Source organism: Oikopleura dioica, chromosome XSR, assembly GCF_907165135.1.
Source record: "Oikopleura dioica chromosome XSR, OKI2018_I68_1.0, whole genome shotgun sequence".
Classification (NCBI taxonomy): domain Eukaryota; kingdom Metazoa; phylum Chordata; class Appendicularia; order Copelata; family Oikopleuridae; genus Oikopleura; species Oikopleura dioica.
Window position 1 is genome coordinate 12836092 of NC_137294.1, and position 21648 is coordinate 12857739.

At 43.1% G+C, this 21648-nt stretch overlaps 5 protein-coding genes across 5 annotated transcripts; 3 read left to right on the top strand and 2 right to left on the bottom strand.

Annotated features, from left to right (window-relative positions):
- Nucleotides 1-1180: 1180 nt before the first annotated feature.
- Nucleotides 1181-3859, bottom strand: LOC145710083 (ras-related protein Rab-27A-like). Its single transcript, XM_081787770.1, has 7 exons — nt 3594-3859; nt 2774-2869; nt 2447-2478; nt 2290-2398; nt 1948-2071; nt 1788-1860; nt 1181-1552 (listed from the first exon to the last, which is right to left on the bottom strand). Exons 1-7 carry the CDS (start codon nt 3682-3684, stop codon nt 1439-1441), a joined length of 639 nt encoding a protein of 212 aa, XP_081643896.1. The 5' UTR covers nt 3685-3859; the 3' UTR covers nt 1181-1438.
- Nucleotides 3860-4973: 1114 nt separating this feature from the next.
- LOC145709432 (arylsulfatase B-like) lies at nt 4974-6672 on the top strand. Its single transcript, XM_081787114.1, has 4 exons — nt 4974-5206; nt 5447-5703; nt 5886-6402; nt 6474-6672. Exons 1-4 carry the CDS (start codon nt 4974-4976, stop codon nt 6550-6552), a joined length of 1086 nt encoding a protein of 361 aa, XP_081643240.1. The 3' UTR covers nt 6553-6672.
- LOC145709433 (arylsulfatase I-like) lies at nt 6630-7236 on the top strand. The gene is made up of 3 exons (XM_081787115.1): nt 6630-6683; nt 6727-7053; nt 7099-7236. Exons 1-3 carry the CDS (start codon nt 6630-6632, stop codon nt 7234-7236), a joined length of 519 nt encoding a protein of 172 aa, XP_081643241.1.
- A 1926-nt stretch (nt 7237-9162) lies between these two features.
- On the top strand, nt 9163-14889 carry LOC145710084 (multidrug resistance-associated protein 1-like). Its single transcript, XM_081787771.1, has 9 exons — nt 9163-10355; nt 11114-13014; nt 13061-13229; nt 13577-13663; nt 13711-13844; nt 13964-14186; nt 14232-14411; nt 14463-14640; nt 14683-14889. Exons 1-9 carry the CDS (start codon nt 9168-9170, stop codon nt 14829-14831), a joined length of 4209 nt encoding a protein of 1402 aa, XP_081643897.1. The 5' UTR covers nt 9163-9167; the 3' UTR covers nt 14832-14889.
- Nucleotides 14890-18007: 3118 nt separating this feature from the next.
- Nucleotides 18008-20501, bottom strand: LOC145707927 (uncharacterized). Its single transcript, XM_081785520.1, has 3 exons — nt 19502-20501; nt 18851-19185; nt 18008-18163 (listed from the first exon to the last, which is right to left on the bottom strand). Exons 1-3 carry the CDS (start codon nt 20499-20501, stop codon nt 18080-18082), a joined length of 1419 nt encoding a protein of 472 aa, XP_081641646.1. The 3' UTR covers nt 18008-18079.
- Between the last annotated feature and the right edge of the window lie 1147 nt (nt 20502-21648).

Sequence of the window (21648 nt, forward strand, 5' to 3'; positions counted from 1 at the left end):
GAAAATTGATTGAAGAGATATTTTTGCGAAGCAGCTTTGCGGCTTCGTGTTTTAAAAAGCCGCTAGCGAGATCTTCCAAACCCTGACTCAGGTTTTCTACACAGGTTCCCGAGCTAAGCTGGCGCTGTTTTTTTTACCTCGTCTTGGAGGCGATTGAGCTTGGAAAAGACGAGAAAGACGGCGTAACTCAATCCGGCCAGGAAAATAAAAACGTTCAATTGACGAGCATCGCTAAAGCTTGATGATTTTTTCAGCTTTTTTGAACCTTTTTTAGGCTTCGCCATAAAACAGGGCGGCTTCTTTGAGCTTCGTTCGGAGATTTTCACGTTGGTTTTTTTTACGCAACGGAGACGCGCTCGATTATCTTTTTGTTTTCACAGCGAAAATGAACGTTGAAAATGAAACGAACTTAGAATTACGAAGCTATCTTTCAATTTTTAACTAGTGAAGGGAAACCCTTAAAAAATTCCCCTTTTTTGATGGTTTAAGTTTGAACCTTCTTTGGACAAGATTAAATAAGAGTATCACTGATTCAAAAGGAGACTTCTCATAAAACTGCCGACTTTTAGCATGTGTAGACCCTTAAATAAATCATTGAATCTCCGATTCCTAAAAAGAGAAGGAGGGCAAACTGGGTGCGATTTTCTTCAAGTCATATGCATTTCTCTTGCTGGCTGCATGTTCGTTGGGAGTTTTCTCTTTGGAGAAAAGGGTGCTTCAGTGCCGCAGGGCAGCGCTGAGCTATTTCGCCTTTGCCGCCACCGAGAAACTGATTTCATCCTCGGACAACTTGCTACCGGTAGCTGTCACCTGCAGTTAATACCCGACGCGTGGCTCAATCGGCACTTGTACTGGAGCTCGATTCTAGTGCCACCACGGCCGCCTTAGATTTTTTTATCGCTCTCTCTGTTTTTACTCAAAACAAGCCAAATTTTGCTCAAGAAACTGCTTTTTTTTGAAAAACTATTATAATATCTGATTTATTTGTGAGGTGTTTTTGTGAAAAATTAATTAAACAGAGTTTGAATTCCGGTGGAAATAACTTTACGCGCAGGGGTAGTAGGGGGTCAAAAGTCGGGCAGCCCCTAACCCTAACCCAGGGGCTACGCCCCCGAGACCCCCCCCCCTCGGTTTTGCCCCTGCTGCTGGTCACAACAGCGAATTACAGTAAGACAGCGAAAACCGGAGGATGCCTCTGAAATCTAGGAAGACTTTTCAACAGTATGTTAGTTTTTTTCTATTCAGCTTGCATTTATTAGAATATTGAGTCAAAATAAATTATAAAACTTATTATCAACAAAAAAAGGAACAATGATACGATAATGAAGAGGAGGTTGTTTTTTTGACGAAATGAGGGCCGGCCATAGCTTTTTGTGAGTTTGTTTCAGAATGTAGGTTTAGAATGTCGAGTGTGCAAAAAGTCCGTTGTTGGCTGATTTTAGCCGCAGAAACAGGAGGAGGACGAAGACTGCGAGTTCTGCGAGCCGTCCAGTTTGTACGCTTTTTCCTCTTCGTACTGTTTGTTCACTGTATTGTCCATCCTCTTCATCACCTATTTCAATCAGTTAAATAAGAAGTAAAATAAGGGGTCCGTCTGCGCTCGGCAACCTGTGTTGAAAACCAAAAATCTTCAATGAAAAAAACGGTTTTCAGTGACTCTCACTCAGGTTTTCGACACAGGGTGCCGAGCCCAGGGTCACGAAAAAATTAAGGAGCCCTCTCTGTGAGAAAGTAGGAACTGAGAGAGCGATCTATCACCGCCTCGTTAATAATTTGTAGCGACTTACCAAGTCGAGCAGATGCATTATGCTTTCTTCAACATTCTCTCCAGTTGCCGCCGACGTTTCAAAGTAAGGAAGACTAAAGCGCGAAAATAAGCAATCAACTTTTCCAAAAATATGAATAATTACATTTACTCGCTCATATAAGCTGATAAAGAGACAGTACCCGTGTTCTTTGGCGAATTGGAGCGCTCTTTCGGACGAAACTTGTCTTTTCTCGTCCAAGTCCGCTTTGTTGCCGCAGAGGACGATGTCTGGAGTGGCGCAGTAGGCGTGCGACTCCAATTGCGCTAAACGATTTTAGAAGAGTCCAAATCTAGGATCGACAAGCTGTGTAGAAAGAGGCCAGAGTCAGGGCCTGAAAGATCTTTGGAGCGACTTTGCTAGAAGAACACAATTGAATCAATCGATCATTTTGAGAGATCTTTCATCCCTGACTCAAGTTTTCAACACAGATTGCCGAGCGCCCAGCCCTAATTCTAAAGCGCAGAAATCGTTAAGTTCTTACAGAGCCAGTTGCGCGTGTTTAAAAAGCTCTGCTCCGAGGCGAGATCGAAGACGAGCAAGAAGCCCATCGCATCTCTGTAAAAGGCCGTGGTCAAGCTTCTGAATCGCTCCTGTAATTCATCAAATTGGCAATTCATTGGCGTCTACCGATCGCTTACCTGTCCGGCCGTGTCCCACAGCTGCAAGTGGACTTCGCTGGTTCATTTTTTCAAATTCAAATTAGCGATCAGAAATTAGAAATTACTTCGAGCAAGTCGAGAAGCGTGAAATGTTTCTGGCTGCTGCCCAAAAAGAGCAAATCTGCTCAACATGTGAAATCTACTTTGGATTTCATTCTCGAATATAGTGGCCTTATGTGCTGCGATTTATTATTTAATTAGAAATGTAATCAAACATAGCTCCGTTTTGAATTATTCACGATCAGCGATCCCCAACCAAAAGAAAAAACTACTAGGAAACGAGAAATCAAAAAAGGGAACCAGTTCCTTTTGATTTTTCGCCGTTTCTGGAAGTGTAGGTCACTCGCTTCTCGCGAAAGTCGATCCCCACGGTCGCGATGAAACCAGCGTTGAATTCGCCGTCTTAAGAAAAATTCTAGCGATGGGTGACGCTTTCCGAAAATCCCTGCCAATTAGCGCGACTTCTACTCGCGTAATTGGCGAAATTACAGACCGAGTTAAAAAGAGCGCTTTCTCTCGAGTTCCAGTCGGGAATTATTCATTGCCGAAGAGCTACGGTAAATTGCGGTTCAATTCAATTACAATACTGTACTACGACTGTTCAACTATTTGAAATAGTCAAGGCTTTCAATTATGATTAATCAAGTCAACTTAATTTAAAGCTCGAGCCGATTTGAGATTCCGAAAATAAAGCTGGTCTCGGCATCTTGTGAAGAAAACCTGAGTCAGGCTCCGAAATAAGCTTCCATGATGTCCGCGGGCCGCGGTACTAAAAAATATTGAAATGGTTATTTGGTTTAGTCGTTTTGCGGCTTAGTAAAAAAAAAACACTAAGCGGCTTTTATGAAACCCTTTTTTGGACCCTGATTCAGCTTTTCCACACAAATTGCCAAGAAATGAAGCTCTAGAAATTCGAGTTAAATAGTTTCAACACTCCTTTTTATAGACAACAACACATAATAACAACTATTAACAACTATTAACTTAACACATAAGACAACTTAAAACGATTCCAGTAATCGTCAGTCTGGGTGCATTTAATCTTCAGTTATCGGGGAAAATCGGGGGATAAAGCCGATCCTCGACAAGTAGAGCCGCGGTCGGCCTAAGCGCTTATCCAGTTTACCTGTAAAATTGAAGAGGAGAGAGGTCTTTCCTACTCCCGAGTCGCCCAGGGCCAACAGTTTGATTAGATAGTCGTAGTCTGGCGATGCCATAACTTTCCCTTCCGCCGTTTTCTCTCTTTCTCTCTCTTTGTTAAGTCCCGGAGAAGAAGTCGCCTTTTTCTGATGGATCTCTCGGACTTGAGTTTTTCTATATTCTCGGACTGGAGGCGATGGCGGCGGCAAAATCGATTTCGGCTTCGAAAAACCTTTTTTTCAGCGGCGCGTTCTCCACTCTCCATTTCTCGACTCCAGCCGCCCCCGTCGCGCTAATTTCAACCGCCTATCTAAGATCCACCTTTTGATTCTCTTTCTTTTCAATTTGAAAATTTCAAACAACAAAAATACACATCTCTTTTCTTTAAAACTATCAAAATTCCATCTGTCACGACAACAAAACATTTATTTACGCTTCTATTGAGGAAACAAGAAAGAAAAATTGGTCAACTGAGTTTATTCTCCTATAAGTTTATTTTCGGACTTTTGCAGGTAATTTCCGGTCACTGAACAAAGGTTTTTCAAAAAGTCTTCAACATGAAAGTTGTTCAGCTTGAGCTGCTCTATCATCTTATCATGAAAGATTTCGTGAGCAACTGCGATTTCGAGTTGGCCATTTTTTGCGGCTGGGCCCTACCTATAACCTGAGTCAGGGTTTAAAAGTACCGTAGCGGCTTCGCCAAAATGACTTTTAAGAACCCCTCCCACGGTTCAGTTTTTCGAGAATTTTGAAGCCGTCTAGCGGCTTAACTAGATGCGATAGATTATTTCCTAAAAAAAAATCTGAAAAGGGCCCTGCGGAAAGAATCTGTTCGTGGAAAATGAAAGTGGAATGATGTCGGACATGGATTCTACAGGAATTTGAAAATCTGCAAAATCCAAACCGTGGGAGGGGTCCTTAAATCTATTTTATCATCGCTGTCATAAATTCTGACTCAGGTTTTCTACACTGGTTGCTGAGTGTCCGATAACTAGATTGAATTTCAGAGTTTTTAATTATTAAAAATTTTTTTATTAACGTTTTTATTAATTAACAGAACTAACTATTTTCCACAAAAATCACCGACGTAATAAATCTTTACCAAGGAATACTTCCTCCGCGCTATTTGATAAGCGAGAACTGAATATTCAAAAGATAAGACTGAAACCAAACGTGAGCGACAAAACGAAGCAGAAGAAACAAAAAAAGGACTATTTGAAATTATTTTTGCCCGGGCGGTTGCGAGAACAAGCAATTAACAAGATTCTAGTGACAGAAAACATAAACCAAGAAGTCTGCGCCCCTAGTGGCTGATAACACAAAGTAGAGAGTTGACTTGAGAAGGAAAATAAAAGGAGAGAACAAAATGAAGAACTTGTTACTGAGTTGTCAGTTTTTCGCTCCCGGCTTGGCGAATTACAAGAGACCTCACGTGGTCTTTATTCTTGCGGATGATCTCGGATGGGACGATGTCGGATGGGCAAACGAAAAAGTCAACACGCCAGTGCTGGACAAGCTCCGCGAGAATTCGATTGAGCTCGACCAGTACTACGTCCAGCAAGTCTGCACGCCGTCTAGAGCCGCTCTTATGACAGGAAAGTCTTGTTCGAAATGGGCGGTTAATCCGGGGATCCTAGATAGGAATCAGTGGATACAGAAGCAGAACCCTGTGCTAGGCTCGGCGACCTCTGTGGAAAACCTGAGTCAGGGTCTAATAGATCTCCAATGAAAAGCCGCGTAGCGGCCTTCCGTACGAGATTTTCTGACTCCGGTTTTAAACCAATTCGGTAGAGGGAGAAACTTTCTGGAAAATTTTTCAAGATAAAAATATACTTCTAGGGCGCTATCCGATCCGTTACGGCCTCCAACGCGGCGTGATCAGACCCGACGAGCCCGAAGGAGTCCCCTTCGCGAAGTGCTGCTCCCGCGCGGCTTCAAAGAGTGCGGCTACACCACTCAAATGTTCGGCAAGTGGCATTTGGGCTATTACACGAAGGCGCATTTGCCGCAAAACCGCGGCTTCGACAGATTCTTTGGCTTCTATCTTGGATCACAAGACTTTTACTTTCACCGCACTGGATTCAAAACTGACAAGAGTTTCTGGAGAGAAGCAGCAACTCAAGAAGAATTAGAGAAAGTTAATCATGAAAGACTGGGCCCGGCAAGCTATTTAGAAAACTTTAGTCAGGGGTATGAAAAGTATTTAATGAAAAGCCGCGCAGCGACATTTTTAAAGACGAAACCGCTTTGCGAATTTACCATATCAGTCTTTTTTTAGTTCTGTCGAAATGCGGCTTTTCAGACTCTGACTCAGGTTTTCGATACAGGTTGCCGAGCCCAGATGAAAGAACGGCACTGCCAGCTGGATACGACTTCCGAGAAGCCTATTCAAACGGCGAAGAAATCATCAGACACGACGCGTGGGGACATTACAGCACGAATGTCCTGATAAACGATGCTATCGAGCAACTCAAAAGACACGAAGGAGTGGAGATCCCCTTCTTTCATTTCCTATCGATGCAGGACCCCCATGTTCCGAAGCAGCGGCCGATTAGACTCGAGAAAGCGGTGGAGCGGTTCAATCTCGCTGAAAAGAGAAAAACGTTCGTCACAAAGGTAAAATCAATGGATCTCGAGATCGGACGCTACATCGACGCGCTGAAAGAAACCAACCACTACAACAATACGATCATCATTTTCTCCTCCGACAACGGCGGTTCGAGGTCCAAAGGAGCTTGCAACTGGCCACTCAGGGGCGGCAAGGGAAGCATCTTCGATGGCGCTTTCAGATCGAGGTAGAGTTCTGCTAAAGCCAATTTGAATAACTATGAATTGTTGCTGTGAAAACAAAAATTAAACCCTTCAGAGGGCTGCTTCACATTCCCGGACTGGAATACAAAAATATCCGCACATGTTCCACGCTGTCGACTGGATGCCCACTTTGATGGAATTGCTCAACTGTAAGTTGCCCAGGGCTCATTTGCCTCTGGACGGAGTTTCACATCTCAAAACGCTACTCGGAATGAATGAAAAAGCTCCTCGAGAAGAAATGCTACTCGACATTGATCCAGGACCGGTTGACTCTTCCTTTCGAAACTTACCTTTATTCGATAAAAAAGCCTGGAAAGAACCTTTGTAAAGTAATCGAAGAAGGAACGACTGATGCCCGCGATTTTTCGTTCACGAAAAATGAAGGCTTCGACTTCAGGATGCGCGCAGCTCTTCGCTTCAAAGACTGGAAGATCATCACTGGGCCGCCGTGCTCGGGACCGCGCTGTGGCGTTCAAACGGACACGAGAAATTACTTGGGACTCGAGGAGTTCGTTTCCAATGAACGAGGCGTTCGACTTTACAATATCACTGCGGATCCGAGAGAAGCGTTTGACCTCTCCGACAAACATCCCTGGATCACCAAGCAGCTTTTAATGAGACTTTGCAAGTATCACGTGAGTCAAAAAAAGCATAAAGCAGGTCCTGAAATTCTATTTCAGAAGGAGCAATCTCAATTCGTGGATCGAGAAGGCAGTCTGGAAGCACACCCAGAGACCTCGGCGCACGTTTGGAAACCTTGGCGAGAGACGGAAATCAACGACGAGGCTCACCAAGATTACATGAAGAGAATAAACTAAAACTATTGATTTTAAAACTCAAATGTAAAACTGTAAAGTTCTATGAATAAACAAGAGGGACGATTTTCTGAAAGGAGTTGTACTCGGCAACCTGTATAGAACCCTGTGTCAGGGTCTGAAAGCTTTCGTATTTTCGATAGGAGTTCGGAAAATTGAATTGGTTGCTGATTTGACGTGGTTTGCTTAATTAATATTTGCTGCTCAAATTTCGGATCAATCAAACAGCTTCTTTTGACAGTAATCTCGAATTTTACAACACTAGCTGATGACTGTAGCCTCGGCGGAAATCGGCAAAGACTGCAGCCCCTCTCGAACATTCGAATTCCAAGAGTGTTTGTCTTCTCCCAATAAGTAAATCATTAACCTCGGAGAACACTTGCGAAAATCTCGACACTTTCCGTATTTCCGAGAAAATGGACGACTATTGGCAGGGTCAAAAATTTGATTTTATCGTGTTTTTATAGAGATTTGAATTATTCCCTCCTGAAAAATTAGTCTGGCTTAGAGAAATTAAGATTTTCTTCGAAAATAAGATCCGATACTGTTGATTTTTGGTTTGCTTGTTACAACCATACAAAACAGTCAAATTCGAAATTCAATCGGCAAGTTTGAAGACAAATCTCGGGTTCTTGTAAATATTTTATTTTATTATTTTTGAGTTCGTGATTTATTTGCAGAAGCAAAGTGGCTTAACGTTTTCGGAAGAGAATTTCCATCATCAGAGCCTCGCTTTTTCGTGTGAAACTGCAGAAGCCACTTTGCTTCTGCAAATAAATCACGAACTCATTCATCTTCAACGATGTCAACATTTATCAATTTGTTTTTTTTATTTATTAATATTTTTTCTACAAATATTGACCGAATACAATATCTGATTATTACTATATGTCATTTTTTGTTTGTACTAAAAGAAAGCTTTTGACCAGTTGAAAGTGGTTCAGCGGCCATTTGGCCGAATTTCTCGGCGATCGCAGAAAATGAAACGGGAAGAGAACTGGCCCTGTTGCCGGAATGTCTTTGGTTCAGTGTTTTGTCGATCGTTCCTCCCGCCTGGCTTACTTTGGCTTTCCCCTTTTTTATCTCCGATATTCGCAAAAAAAGAAGAAACGCGCTCTCTTTTTCGGCGATTTTCATCACAAAAATTATTTTCGGACTTGTTAACTTGGCGCTACCTGTTGTCAACCTTGTCCTGCTTGAAGACGACGCAGTGACCGGCGCTTATGTTTCAAACGGATTGATGATTTTCGGCGCGTTTCTTTACTTGCTCATGACGCATCTGCAACGAAGCCACGGCTCAATCACTTCCGGAACTTTGACCCTTTACTGGGTTTTCAGCACTGCCGCCTTTTGGTTCTACTGGACTTCAGTTTATCAGGCAAAGTTTAAAATGGCTTTTCTTACAGTAAATGCGTAAGATCACAGTCGGGCGAGAGAATCTTCCAGAAAAAAAAAGAAATTATTTGTTAAGAACAAACATTTATTTTGAATTTTACGACTTGAACTCTTTCTGTTTCAGTTTTAAATACAGTAACGTCTATTGTACGAATGAGTAATTTCGTAGATAAATTTCAAATTTGATTAATCATTTAGTCAAAAGAAAAAAAATTGTAAGAAAAACCATGTTGACCATTTTTGGCAAATTTACTGTAATAGTAATTAGAAATACTATAATGAAACAGCTATTTCAAATTATTCGTAATAATGCAGTGTTAATGCAGTTTTTTGCGCCTTGTTTATACCCATTTTCGGCCATTTTTTCGGGTTGCGTAGTTTCGGGGAGACTGTCCAATAAAATGACCAAAACTTTTGGGCATTTTTACGAAAAATTGGAGACAAGAAACGTCGAAGCAATACTGTAATTCTTTGTTACATCAGTCTTGGTCGGAGTTTGTTTGATAAAAACAGTCATAAACTAAAGAAAGCGTTGGAAAATGCCGAGTTACATCATTGATCCTTCAACATGGGAGCAAAGTGTGTCAACCACGCAATTTGCAATTTTTACCTCCCAGGCGGCACTCTCTGCTGTCAACTTTGTTCTGATGGCATTTCCAGAAGAGCTGGAGGACGATTATTTTGATGGCTCGTACGAGTCGCCCATTAGTTGGCTCTCTGCTAGTTTTTATTCCTTCCTCACTCCAGTGATTTGGCTAGGCTGGATCAAGACCAAAGAAGGCGACAAAAAGGGTCTGCAAGAAGAAGACATCAAAAACGTTAAATCTCGCGACCGCACTGAAAATTACTTCGACCAATTCGAGAAGAACTGGCTCGCCGAAGTCGCCCGCGTCTCCGAAATCAATGCCAGGAATGCGGCAAAACCGTCGAAAACGAAAAAACCGCGGAAAAAGCTCAACAAGGTCGAGGCCGAGAAAGTTGAAGACAAGGAAGAAGACGATGGGCGGGTAAAACCGTCACTCTATCGCGTCCTGTGGAATACTTTTCGTCACGAAGTATTGATCACCGCCGGCTGGAAGCTTTTTAACGACGTTTTAGTCTTCATCAATCCTCAGATTTTGAACGCGATTCTGGGCTATTTGGAACCCGGAGCGCAGGAACCGCAGTGGACGGGTTTTCTCTACGCAGTGAGTTTATTCCTCGTCGCCTGCGCCACAACCTTCGTTCTCCAGCGCTACTGGTATCACTGCACTCGCGTCGGCGTCAAAGTTCGCTGCGTGCTCACTGCCAAAATCTACCGAAAGGGGCTCAAGGTTAATTTCTCGAACGAGTCGTCTACTGTCGGCGAAGTTGTAAACTACATGTCCGTCGATGCTCAGCGCTTCCAAGACACGGCAACATTCATGAATTTCCTCTGGTCCGCTCCTCTCCAAATCGCTCTCTCGCTCTATTTCCTCTACGTCCAACTTGATTGGGCTTCTTTTACTGCTCTTCTTGTTTTCTTCATTTTGACTCCGTTGTCCGGCTTTGTCACTGGAAAAATGCGAAATCTGATCGGCGCAAACATGAAAAAACGCGACGGGCGAATGAAACTGATGAACGAAATCTTGAACGGAATCAAGGTACTCAAACTCTACGCGTGGGAGATTCCATTCATGGACCGAATCAACAAAATTAGATTCGACGAGCTCGGCCTAATAAAAAAGTATTCTTACTTGCAGGAAAGAGTTCGCATTTTTATTAGGATAAGGATAGGACAAAATAAATCCAAATTAACGTGAAAGTGAAAAATTTCTTGGATCAAAATGTGTAAAAAATGATAAGAAATAAAATGATACTTTCAAAGTTACCGCGTAAAACAAAAATTGATCGATCATTTTCAGCAACTAGGACTCCTGCTCCAGGAGTCAAAAACTAAACGTTTTGCTTGCGTGACGTAGTGTTTAAATTTTAGCTGTTATGGTCCTCTACTAATTGGCTTGCGTAAATACTGTCTTAGAAAAGGAGGATTTTAAAGGATTTAACCAAATTTAAACTCAGCTCAGCGAATAAAAGCTTAATTCAGAGTAAATTTTGCGTTCCAGCTGCAGTAACTGACTGTCACTAACTGGAAAGAAACCTTCGCTCTTATAAGACCTAAGAGGACAAAGCTGCATTGTCAATGCATCAATAAAATTAACAGTTATTATTCCAATGGCAGCCCTTAATATAAAGAGAGACTTATAATTCCGCCCATTATGACCGACTAAAATTGGTGAAAAAATTTCGCTTTTTTTCACTTTTTTGCGGAAAATTTCGCTTCGCTTCGGTTTCGCTTTTAAAATTTTCATTCGCGTTCGCATAAAATTTTAACAGACTTTTAGATAAAGGTCTGAACTACTTAGAAAACTTTTAAAAACTAAAAAACGTTAATGTTAACCCAGTCATTAAACTCCAGAAAATTTTTAAAAAATTCTACCACCCCAAAAAGTGAACTCGTGAAAAGGCCGTCGTGATATTGATCTGGGAGTTTACTCCTTATTTAGTCCAGCTCACCTGCTTCACTTTTTACACAACTCTGGTCAATGGTGGCCAGGAACTCACCGCTACAACCGTCTACACCTCTCTCAGTCTTTTCAACATTATTCGATTCCCGATCAACATGCTTCCAATGGTCGTCATCATGGTCACAATGACAAACGTCGCTTCTGATCGAATCACAAAATTCCTGATTTGCGACGAACTCGAAACTTCCAATCTCACTCGCTCCAAGAGCTCGAAAGGGGCGGAGTACGCAATCAGCATTTCCAAAGGCTCTCACTCGTACAAAAAAACCGGCGAAATGGCGCTCAACGATATCGAGCTCAAAGTCAGTTCTGGCAACATCGTGGCCGTCGTTGGCCCAGTTGGCTCTGGAAAGTCCTCTATGATTTCAACATTGCTTGGAGAGCTGCACTCCGACAGTTCCAAAATCCATATTAATGGAAATTTAGCCTACGTTCCTCAGCAAGCGTGGATCCAGAATATGACGCTGAAGGACAATATCATCTTCGGCAAAGAGTTCAACAAGCAAAAGTATGAAGACATCATCGACCGCTGCTGCTTGCTTTCGGACATTGACATACTCGAGGGCGGAGACAGCACGGAAATCGGCGAACGAGGAATCAACCTTTCTGGCGGCCAAAAGCAGCGTGTTTCCATCGCGCGAGCGGTCTACTCCGAGGCCGACATTTACCTCTTCGACGATCCGCTATCGGCGGTAGACGCTCACGTGGGCCGGCGAATCTTCGACAAGGTCCTTGGCCCAGAAGGTTACTTGAAGAATAAAACGCGGCTGTTTGTCACTCACTCGACTCAGTACTTGCCGAATTGCGACAGAATCATTGTGATGGAAACGGGCGGCAAAATTCTTGCGACAGGCACTTTGGATCAGCTAAAGGCGATGAACAACGAACGAATCGAGGAGATCATTTCTGTCAAAGTCAAAGAAGAAAACGAAGAAAAGGAAAAAGTGGACAAAGAAGGCGAAAAGAAGAATAAAAAGGACGAAAAAGATAAAAACGCGGGAAATCTAGTGACGAAAGAAGGCGCTGACGAGAGCGGCGGAGGACTTGGCGTGATCAAATCTTACTTCAAGGCGTTTGGTTATGGCTGGATGAGCTTCTACATTTTCGCCGCGCTAATTTACATGTTGGCCGACATGATGTACAATATTTGGCTGACGACGTGGGTGGACGCGATTATTTTCTACAACGAGACGGACAGCAAGAACAATAGCTGCGGATACGGGGCTCCCTATGTGCAGGACATTTTCAAAACAGAACAGTGCCGAGGAGATTCTTTCTATTTACTGGTTTACGGGTGCATTGGCCTGGCCGTCGCGCTTTTGAGTTACACGCGGTCGATAATCAACATTCAGGGAATCATTGCCTCCGGAAGGGCCTTCCACAAAAACCTGCTTTACGGAATTATGCGATCGCCGATGTCGTTTTTCGATACAACTCCGACCGGGCGAATCGTCAATCGTTTTGGAAAGGACATCGACTCTGTCGACAACAACATTCCGCAGAGCATCCGTCAGTGGATCTCCTGTCTTCTCCGCATTGTGAGTACAGTGATCATCCTCAGCCGAACCGAGATCTGGTTTTTGCTGATTGTTCCGATCCTCTGCCTCGTTTTTATGCTCATCGAGCGGTTTTACATCGCCGCCAATCGGCAACTCAAGCGTCTCGAGTCCACCACCAGATCGCCGATTTATTCCAGCTTCGGGGAGACTATTTCGGGAACGTCGGTCATCCGCGCTTACCAAAAAGAAGACGAATTCATTCAGGACAATTTAAACAAAGTCGACCACAATCTCAAGTTCCAATACGCTAATTTGATGTGCAATCGCTGGCTCGGAATCAGGTTTGGCTATTTTTTGATAACTTAAATTTAAATTCATTTTCAATAGGTTGGAATCATTCGCCAATTTGATCGTCTTCTCCGTCGCGATTTATGCCGTCTTGTCGAAGAACTCCGGCTCATCGGCAGCTGATATTGGCTTGGCCTTGTCCTATTCAATGTCCGTCACCCAGATTTTGAACTTTCTTATTCGCTCCACTGCTGAGTTAGAAGTCAATGTAAGAATTTCGAAATTATGAAAAAAAAAACCGGATACCCTCAGTTCGCCTCACCCGAAGGGGATAGGCTAGGGTTAGTTAGGGCTACTGAAGGTAACCCTAGACTAGACCCCGGCATTTTAAGACCTAGGGGGCGGAGCCCCCAGGTAAGAGACACTTGGATTTGATAATTTCTTTTTATTTTATGTTTAACTTCTACTGTGTGAAGGGCTGGGCACGAGAGATCACATTATTCGCAAACGTTTTTATTTTATTATAGGCATTGAAATTCTCATCCTCAGTTCACCAGGATTTGGGCCAAAAAGTCCCGGCGAAGGTCATCCAAAAAAAACTGATGATAAATTAAGCTTGTCGCCGTCGAACGAATCGAAGAATACTGCAATCTTCCGCCGGAAGACTCGTGGGTCAAGGGCGGCACAGAATGGATGAAAAAGGTACGCCAGTTCTCTATCGATAATGCCACTAATTCCGCGAATTCAAGGGACGAACAGTGATGAAAGATTACGCTCTTCGATATCGAGATGGACTTCCTTTGGTTCTCAAAGGCCTCGACTGTAAAATTTCGGCAGGCGAGAAAATCGGGATAGTTGGACGCACTGGCGCTGGCAAATCAAGGTAGTCCACAAAAATAAGCGAAACATTAAATTATCTGGAATAATAAAATCTTGTTGAAAAGTCGAGAAAATCCTCAGAAATTATCCAAAATGGTGAATTGATATTAAATTTTTGTTCAGTTTGACAGTCGGCCTCTTCCGACTGGTGGAGTGTGCTCGGGGAAAGATCGAAATCGATGGAGTTGATCTTTCGAAACTTGGCCTTCACGATTTGCGAAAGCGGCTTACCATTATTCCCCAGGAGCCTGTTCTCTTCAGTGGAACTTTGCGTGAAAATTTGGATCCTTTCAACGACGCCACTGACGATCGAATTTGGGAGGCGCTCAGACTGGCGCATTTGAAGGTAACTTATTCATTTTCGCTTAAATCTGCTGACTGGTAATTTAAGACGACGGTCTCCGGCTTCGAAAAGAAGCTGGAACACGAAGTGAACGAGAACGGATCGAACTTGAGCGTCGGGGAGCGTCAGCTCGTCTGCCTCGCTCGTGCTCTTCTTCGCGACTCTAAAGTTCTAGTGCTCGACGAGGCCACCTCCGCGGTCGACAACAACACGGACAGCTTGATTCAGGTTTGCTGCTTTTATTGAAATGGCAATTTCAAAGGTGGGCAAATTCAATAGAAAACGATTCGCGAGTCCTTTTCTGGATTGACGATCCTGACGATTGCGCACCGGCTCAATACGATCATCGATTACGATCGAGTGATGGTACTTGATGACGGCAAGATAGTCGAACTGGACAGTCCCGAAGCTCTTTTTAGCAAGAAAGACGGCATTTTTCGGTCTATGTGTGATGAAGGTGAGATGATAGAATTTGCACAAAGGCTTTAAACCCCTTCAGCAAATGTGAAACAAAGTGACATTCTGAATGCAAAGCTGGGAGCCCCTCCGACTTACCCAGAAAACGAAAAAGAAGAAAAGAAAAAAGATCGAAGGCCAACACCGCCGCCGCCATCGCCTTCAAAGCCTGTTGATGAAACCTCGTTCTAGTCAATTTTGCGACCCTCAAATTAGAATATTCCTATTTCTATGTACATTTATTGAAACACTGCGACAGAAACAAATATATTTTAATAGTTATGATCGAAAATACAGTCTCACGGTTATAATTAGAATTATAAAATTATTAATGCCTTTTTAATACAAAATACACTTTTTATTACAAAATTGTAATTTAAAATTGTATTTTTTTAATATCAGTAAAAAGGCGCTTATTTTTCAGCGTCATCAGCAAAAAGGTAGCCGAGGAATTGAAAGTCCGCATGCAAACGCGACTTCTTGCATCCGTCAAAGTTGACTTCCGGAACAATTACGATTTTCTTTCCCGAAACAGGCATCTTCAAAATCCAGTATTTTCAGCTTTCTTACGAAAAAGTACCTGCAGAGCGCTTTCAATCCAGATGTTTTCGAATTTTGGCGTTCTTATGAAGCCAATATACACGCGTTTTCCAATTTTCGACATTGAGTACTTTGCATTTTGCTTTTTGCCTTGACTGTAGTTATAAACAGAGACAACCTGAATTCGAACCTGCGTAGAAAACCTGAGTCAGGGTCTGAAAAGCCGCGTAGCTGCTTTTTATTATCGCGAAGCCGCCTTGTAGCTTCGTTTTCAAAAAAGCCGCTACGCGGCTTTTCATTTAAGTTCTTTCAGACCCTGACTCAGATTGTCTACACAGGTTGCCGAATTCAGGATACAACTCAAATTTAATTCAAAATTTTAAAATACCCTTCATATACCTTCAAGGCAAAAAAGCAAAATGCACTGACAGTACAATCTGAATCCGTTGAAAACCGCATTGTTTCCTTTTGGAAAAGTGACTCGCGTTCTAATTCCGGCCAAGTATCCTTTCGGCAGCTCGTGCGTGCTTTTGACTTCCTTGAGCAAGTTGTCTTGATAGCTCGCAGATTCCGAGTGGATCACCTCGCAAATGACGAATAATAGTTTTGAAAAAGTAGTACCTCTCCAAGCTCGATGTGGTTTCCCATAATTTCTGTTTGAATTTGCATCGTTTTGGCGGATTTGAAGTAGATTCTTAGATTCTGGGCTCGGCAATATTCGACTTGGGCCGGAAAACCTGAGTCAGGGTCCTGAGCTAAGCTTTGCGGCTTGGCAAAAATAATCATTCTAATTCAAATTCTGGGGACACTGTTTCGTGACTAAGTGGCTTTAAATTTTAGCCCTTTCAGGACTTGCGGGTATTACCCTTCTCAGGTATTGAATATCGATTGCGGAGCTTCGTCTTTGTTGGAAGTTTTTGTTGACCCTGATATTGTCGAGCCCAGCTTAGAATGTTGGTCCGAATGGGCGATTGAAGAGCGATCATTTCCACTTGGTTGCAATTAGTGTTGGCAATGAGAAGATCTCCGTTGTTATAAAGCACCGGCTGGCCGTTCTGGTCGATGAACTCTAGGACGATTTCTTTGGTCATGGAGAGAACGCCGAATTTGGGGTGGAACTCGGAAAGCAGCTGGATGCCGCGGACGAGCGTGTATTTTCGAAAGTCGATCTCCATCATTGGCTCGCTGTCCTTCGTCGAGCTCGAAAGCGCCGATTTGAATGAGAGTCTAGAAATAATCGGAGAACTCTTCCTTGCTCTCAGGCGTCCAAGATTGAGAACCAAGGCGCGGCGGTGTCTTCCCGCTCGAGAGTCGAATCTGGTCGTCGCGTATTTTCCCGCTGCGCATTCCTAGCTCCTCCCCGTAACCACTTAAGGGGATATCCATCGATAATCGTCATTTTTCTGCGTCTTTTTCTACGAGGAATTAGGGAAGAGCCCTTTCGGAAGGCCTTTTAAAAAAAATCAGCAGAAAAATGTCAATATCGATGGTTACCCCCTTAAGAGTTCTCTTGCGAGATGGTAGTTTGCTTCCACTTCGCCAGATACTCCTTGCTGACTTCAAAGGTTCTCAAAAGCGAAAGAAGCAAGGCGTTTATCTAATTTTGGAAATCTTTGGTATGGATCCAAACAAAAACGCTCCGCTAAGGATGAAACCAAAAACTTGGATAGCTCGATTTTTCAAGGGAAATTTTAAGGGTGTCAAAAGCCTACCGGCCTAAAAAAACCCGTCAAAATGAAAGATAGGCCCATCCTTTAAGTGGAACCTTTTTGTTATATACATACCAAAGATTTCGATAATTATATAAAGTCCAGAAGCAAGTCAATTGTTAGATTCGAAGAGAACCAGAACTGAGTTTAACCGAATCGACGCGAGCAGTAAGCCTTTGCAGCTCTTTTCCAAGTCTTGTCTGCTCAGCTTGAATGGCATTAATCGTGTTTTGCTCGAAAGCGGCGAGTTTGTAGGAAAAACTCTGTTCCAAGTTGCCGATTTGGTTTTGGAGCAGCTCGTTCGAGGCGGTGATTTTTTCGTCAACGAATTTGTTGATGTTCCGAAGAGTTGTCAAGCTCCTAAAACGGATTTAATAATCGGTAAATAAAATAGGTGTTCACGTGGAATAGTCGCTTTCAAAGTCTTTTCTGAGTTTTTGAACAGTCTCCTTGAAATCGGCCCGTTCCTTTTGAATCTTTTGATTTTCCATCGCCAGTTGCTGAAAGAAAAGTCGCTTGCTTAGCTCTGTAAGCTGAGTAAAGAACCGGAGTCAGCTTTGAAAAGAGCTTATTTTGAAAAAAGCCGCAAAATTAAAATTCAAAGGATAATTTTGGCGAAGCTGTGCGACTTTTCATTTAAAAACTACTTTTTACTTTTATGGAAGCTCTGAGGCCGTCGATAACGTCCAGTTGCAGAGTCTTGATGCTGCTGAAGGCGCCGTCGATGTCGATTCGTTCGCGTTTCTTAGCGAAGCCGGGATTCATCGCCTCGCCGACTTGGATGACGCGGCGTTCCTCCTCGCCGCGAACGGAGAGTTTGATCCGCTCGTTTGCCTCGCGATTGTACTGCGCATGCGGGTTCTTTTTTCCGAAAAATATTTTTGCGAGTTATTTTAAAATAATTTTTAAAACCACGACTTCAAATGTCTTCTGTCTTGTGCTTGCTCTTCCGTTGCAGTTTTTCTCAAAGGGCGGTACTCACTCATTATTCTTGAAAATCAATTTTTGAATTAGGAATTTCTGCTTCTCAGTTGAATCTATTTTGCTTCATTTTTGGAAAGGGCACTTGAAACGTGTCTGGTTCCGTTTTATTCGCCGCGATATTTTTCAATTGTTCATTTATTTTTAAGCAGATTCGAAATCAAGTGCTAGATTGTTTTCTTTTGAATTAATTGTTTCAGTAAAGAGTTTTCAAAAGTCGGAGTTGAGGTGAACAGGTCGAATGTCGCCAGATCGGTACATCGTTCGGCATTGCGGACATGAAGCTTTCTTGCCCTAGAAATTTACTTTTAGTATGATTTCCATCTGTTATCTCCAAATATTATATGTGACGTGCTTTTTTAGGTAAACGAACTTTTTCAGCCCACTTCAGCCTTATAGACCCCCAACAACATACCTTTTAGAGTCAGCGGAGAACTTTGATGGTTTTAGATTCTACAAAAGTCCACTTTCTGTCGACTCTAGTGCCGGAAATTGACGAAATTTAGGTGTTATGACAAAAATCTTCCGAGCATCAATTTGATAGGTCATACTCTACCATTACACCTAAATTTCTTCAACTACCGGCTCTAAAATCGACCGGAAGTGGAGTTTTCTAGAATCTAAAACCATCAAAGTTCTTAAAATTCTCTGCCGATTCTAAAAAGGGATGGTGTTGGGGGGTCTATGAGGCTGAAGTGGGCTGGAAAACTTGAGTGTTGAGAGACAAAGATCGCTAGAGTTTCAAAAAAAAAAATTGAATAAACAAATAAATTATATAATATTAACCAAGTAAAAATGTGGTATGATTTATGGTCTAAAAAATCAATTTTTTTCTGTTTTGTTTTTTTTTTGAATTTATAATAATAAAGGCATTGTTCAATGTGTTAGAAAACCACCGGATAAGGTCAATTAAACAGCTACTCCGACTTTTTGCCGATTTTCTGCCCGAAGCTTAAAGAGCCTATTTGAAGATCTTCTTACATGAGCAGTGAGCCAGCTATTGGCGCAACTTCCGCAGAAGACGTGCGAGCATTTCAATTTCACGGGAGTTCTTTCACCGGAGCTCTCGAACTTCTCCTCGCAGATGCAGCACGAGATCATCTGCTCGTATTTCTTCATCACCTCCGAGTTCACGTTCTTCAGCGTCATAATTTGGCTTTCCAAGTCTTTGACCAGCGTTTCCGCTTCCAAAGTGTTTTCCGTCTTCTCGAAGTCGTTTTCGATGTCGAAGTCCTGCGCCGACTCTCGCAAGAAATTCGAGCAAAAGGCACTCAGCTGTCGAATGCGACTTTGTGCTTGCTTCTTTAGCGTTTCAGCTAAATAAAAGCGTTAAGTTTTGTTCAATTTAGATATTTCATATATTTAAATTTTAAAATAAGGGAAACCACTTATAAATCGACTTCTTGGTAAGGAGGGCAGAGTTCTCTTCCAAAAGCCCAGGACCTGGAGATCATTTTGACTTCATTACTGCTCCGAGGGAACAAGTAAAGCCCCTCTATCAATAATCAAAATGATTTCTAGGTTTTGAGCTTTCTGGAATAGTACAATGTGCCCTTCTAACTCAGCCCAAAAAGGTGTCAATAAATTTATGATTTCCCGTACTCACTATTATAATATATACTTTTGAAGAACCTTCATTCGTCGTGTAGACGAGTCGTTCTTGAATCACCCGGAAAGTGAGTTCTTGAGTCGTAAACTCTTGTTTCTTCAGTTCGAGCTCTTTCTTCAGCTCTTGCTTTTCCAACTGTAACTGCTTGATCGTTGCTTCGTACTCGGCGAACTCCTTCACGTCCGTTTCTTTGATTCTCTTTTCGCGCTCTTTCAGCGCGCTCAATTCGTCCTTCAGCAGCGCGATTTCTTTCGCCTTCGCGCTCATTTTTTGCTTGTGCTTTTCCTTCTCCTCCTTGATTTCGAGCTTGCTCTGGGCGAGGCTGCTCTCCAAGTTCATGATTCGACTCTTGAGACTCTCGATCAGCGACTGCATCTCGTTCAACCCGTCTTCGTAGTTTTTCTTTTGTCGCTCGGATTCGGCCTTTTTCATGTCGATTTCTCCCTTTAGCTTTTCCAGCTGCTCGAGCGCCTTGAGATGCTCCTTCGAATTCTGCTGAGCTGGCGCTTTTTTCGACTTGAGTTCTTTCAAGTCTTTTGCCAGTTTGTTGTTGTCGTCTTCCAACTCAAGGACTCGGCTCATCAGCTGCGATTCTTTTTCTTTGCTTTCTTTTTTGATCGTCTTGTTTTCTTCCTGCAGTTTTTTGCGCTCTTCTTTCAGTTTTTCGATCAAGAACTTTTTCGTGTTCAGCTGTTTCTGGTGGCTCGCCTCCAAAGTCTTGTGTTTTTTGACCATGTCCTCGATTTCCGCCTTTTCCTTGCAGATCTTCTCAACATTCGCATTGGTCTCGTTCTTCGAAGCGTTGATGCTGTCCAGCGTCTCCTGCAGTTCTTTTTGAGAGGTTGCCACTGAAATGGCGTTGTCCGAAAGTTGCATAACTTCGTGCACTTGCTTGACTAGCTGTCTGTTTTGCTCCTTGAGCGTTTCCATTTCGACCTCGCGATCGTGCGCCAATTGTTTTCGGAGCTTGATTTCCTCGGAATGCGTGTTTCGCAGCTGGTTATTTTCCTTTTCCCGGCTCATTTGTGATCAAGATTTGATGAATCTTTTTTACGATTTTTGTAATAAAAAATATCAGCCGTTCCTTCATAAGCTCAGTCTCAGTTTTGAGTAACTTTTCTTTGCTTAAAAGAGCGTCGTTTATGTTCATCAGTTTTTGAAGCTTGAGTTCCTCCTCCAACTTCGACACTTTGACGCTTTGATAAGTTCCTTGCGCCTGAAGAGTGGCTCCAATCGCCTGGGCAAAGCGGTACTCTCGTCTTTGGGCAGCAACGCCCAAGCAGTTGATGTTTTCCGTGTCTGTGAAGGTGATGTCAAGAGGAATTCGGTTCGCGTCCGAGATTTTCAGAAGTTCGATTTTGTCCTTTTCCGGCGCGTTCGACCTATTTTACCGTTAATTTTGAAATGAAAAATGATATTTTTACCTCGCTAATGTGAGCATCAGCGATCTCGGCTCGACAGGAGGGCCGGTCAGGGCTTGAAAAATCGCCTGGCTCTGCGCAAAGTGATAAGGAAAGAGTTTCTGAGCATTTGCTTCGAGAGGGTTCGCCCCAACAGCCAAAAGTGTCTCGATCAGCTCCAGCGTGTTCGGTCCATTCTCGATTGCCACGTCTTCCAGTGTCGGCCAGGCTTCTTGAGGCAGCGCTTGCAAAAGCACTTTGCGGCAAAGGAGACGCTCATTGTCTGTGGAAGTGAAACGGAAGGCAAAAGCATCGAACTCGGGGGTGCACTCACCGACCACGTTGATTGCTCGGGCGTTGTTGTTGTCCAGCCAGAGCGAATCCGCCCCAAAGGAGAGAAGACATCGGACGCTCTTTTCGCAGGCGACGCGCGCCGCCAAGTGCAGCAAGTGCATGTTGAACATGACAAGGATTTCCAACGGGACCTCGCTTAAATATGGTGTTAGTTATTTCTTGGCTAAAGTTTTAAAAGAATTAAAACCTGAACTCAGTTCCAATCGGCGAATCGACCGAGCCACAGAGCTCCTTCATCGCCTGAATGTATCCCTCCCGGTCCGGAGTAAAGCGCCTCATGTGCTCAAAAAGACCAGAAATAAACTCGACGCTGCCAACGATGACGGAGATTTTGATCATGTGAAGCATGAAGATCGGATGCGCCATATCGTTGTTTTCGAGAATAACGCCCATCAGCGGCAAAATGTGGCGCGACT

Excerpts from the sequence above, each read along its gene's own strand:
- LOC145710084 (XM_081787771.1), top strand. The coding sequence starts at position 9,168 with ATGCCGAGTTACATCATTGATCCTTCAACATGGGAGCAAAGTGTGTCA. Across the intron at positions 10,356-11,113 it reads ATTCTTACTTGCAGGAAAGA|GCCGTCGTGATATTGATCTG; the intron begins GTTCGCATTTTT and ends ACTCGTGAAAAG. Across the intron at positions 13,664-13,710 it reads GCACAGAATGGATGAAAAAG|GGACGAACAGTGATGAAAGA; the intron begins GTACGCCAGTTC and ends CGCGAATTCAAG.
- LOC145707927 (XM_081785520.1), bottom strand. The coding sequence starts at position 20,501 with ATGAGCCGGGAAAAGGAAAATAACCAGCTGCGAAACACGCATTCCGAG. Across the intron at positions 19,186-19,501 it reads CGTCTACACGACGAATGAAG|CTGAAACGCTAAAGAAGCAA; the intron begins GTTCTTCAAAAG and ends GCTTTTATTTAG. Across the intron at positions 18,164-18,850 it reads ATAGCTGGCTCACTGCTCAT|GGCAAGAAAGCTTCATGTCC; the intron begins GTAAGAAGATCT and ends GTAAATTTCTAG.
- LOC145709432 (XM_081787114.1), top strand. The coding sequence starts at position 4,974 with ATGAAGAACTTGTTACTGAGTTGTCAGTTTTTCGCTCCCGGCTTGGCG. Across the intron at positions 5,207-5,446 it reads GCCGCTCTTATGACAGGAAA|GGCGCTATCCGATCCGTTAC; the intron begins GTCTTGTTCGAA and ends ATATACTTCTAG. Across the intron at positions 5,704-5,885 it reads TGGATTCAAAACTGACAAGA|TTCTGTCGAAATGCGGCTTT; the intron begins GTTTCTGGAGAG and ends GTCTTTTTTTAG.
- LOC145710083 (XM_081787770.1), bottom strand. The coding sequence starts at position 3,684 with ATGGCATCGCCAGACTACGACTATCTAATCAAACTGTTGGCCCTGGGC. Across the intron at positions 2,479-2,773 it reads AAACGGCGAAAAATCAAAAG|TCCACTTGCAGCTGTGGGAC; the intron begins GAACTGGTTCCC and ends GAACCAGCGAAG. Across the intron at positions 2,399-2,446 it reads TGTGGGACACGGCCGGACAG|GAGCGATTCAGAAGCTTGAC; the intron begins GTAAGCGATCGG and ends GATGAATTACAG.
- LOC145709433 (XM_081787115.1), top strand. The coding sequence starts at position 6,630 with ATGAATGAAAAAGCTCCTCGAGAAGAAATGCTACTCGACATTGATCCA. Across the intron at positions 6,684-6,726 it reads TCGACATTGATCCAGGACCG|CCTGGAAAGAACCTTTGTAA; the intron begins GTTGACTCTTCC and ends TCGATAAAAAAG. Across the intron at positions 7,054-7,098 it reads TGAGACTTTGCAAGTATCAC|AAGGAGCAATCTCAATTCGT; the intron begins GTGAGTCAAAAA and ends ATTCTATTTCAG.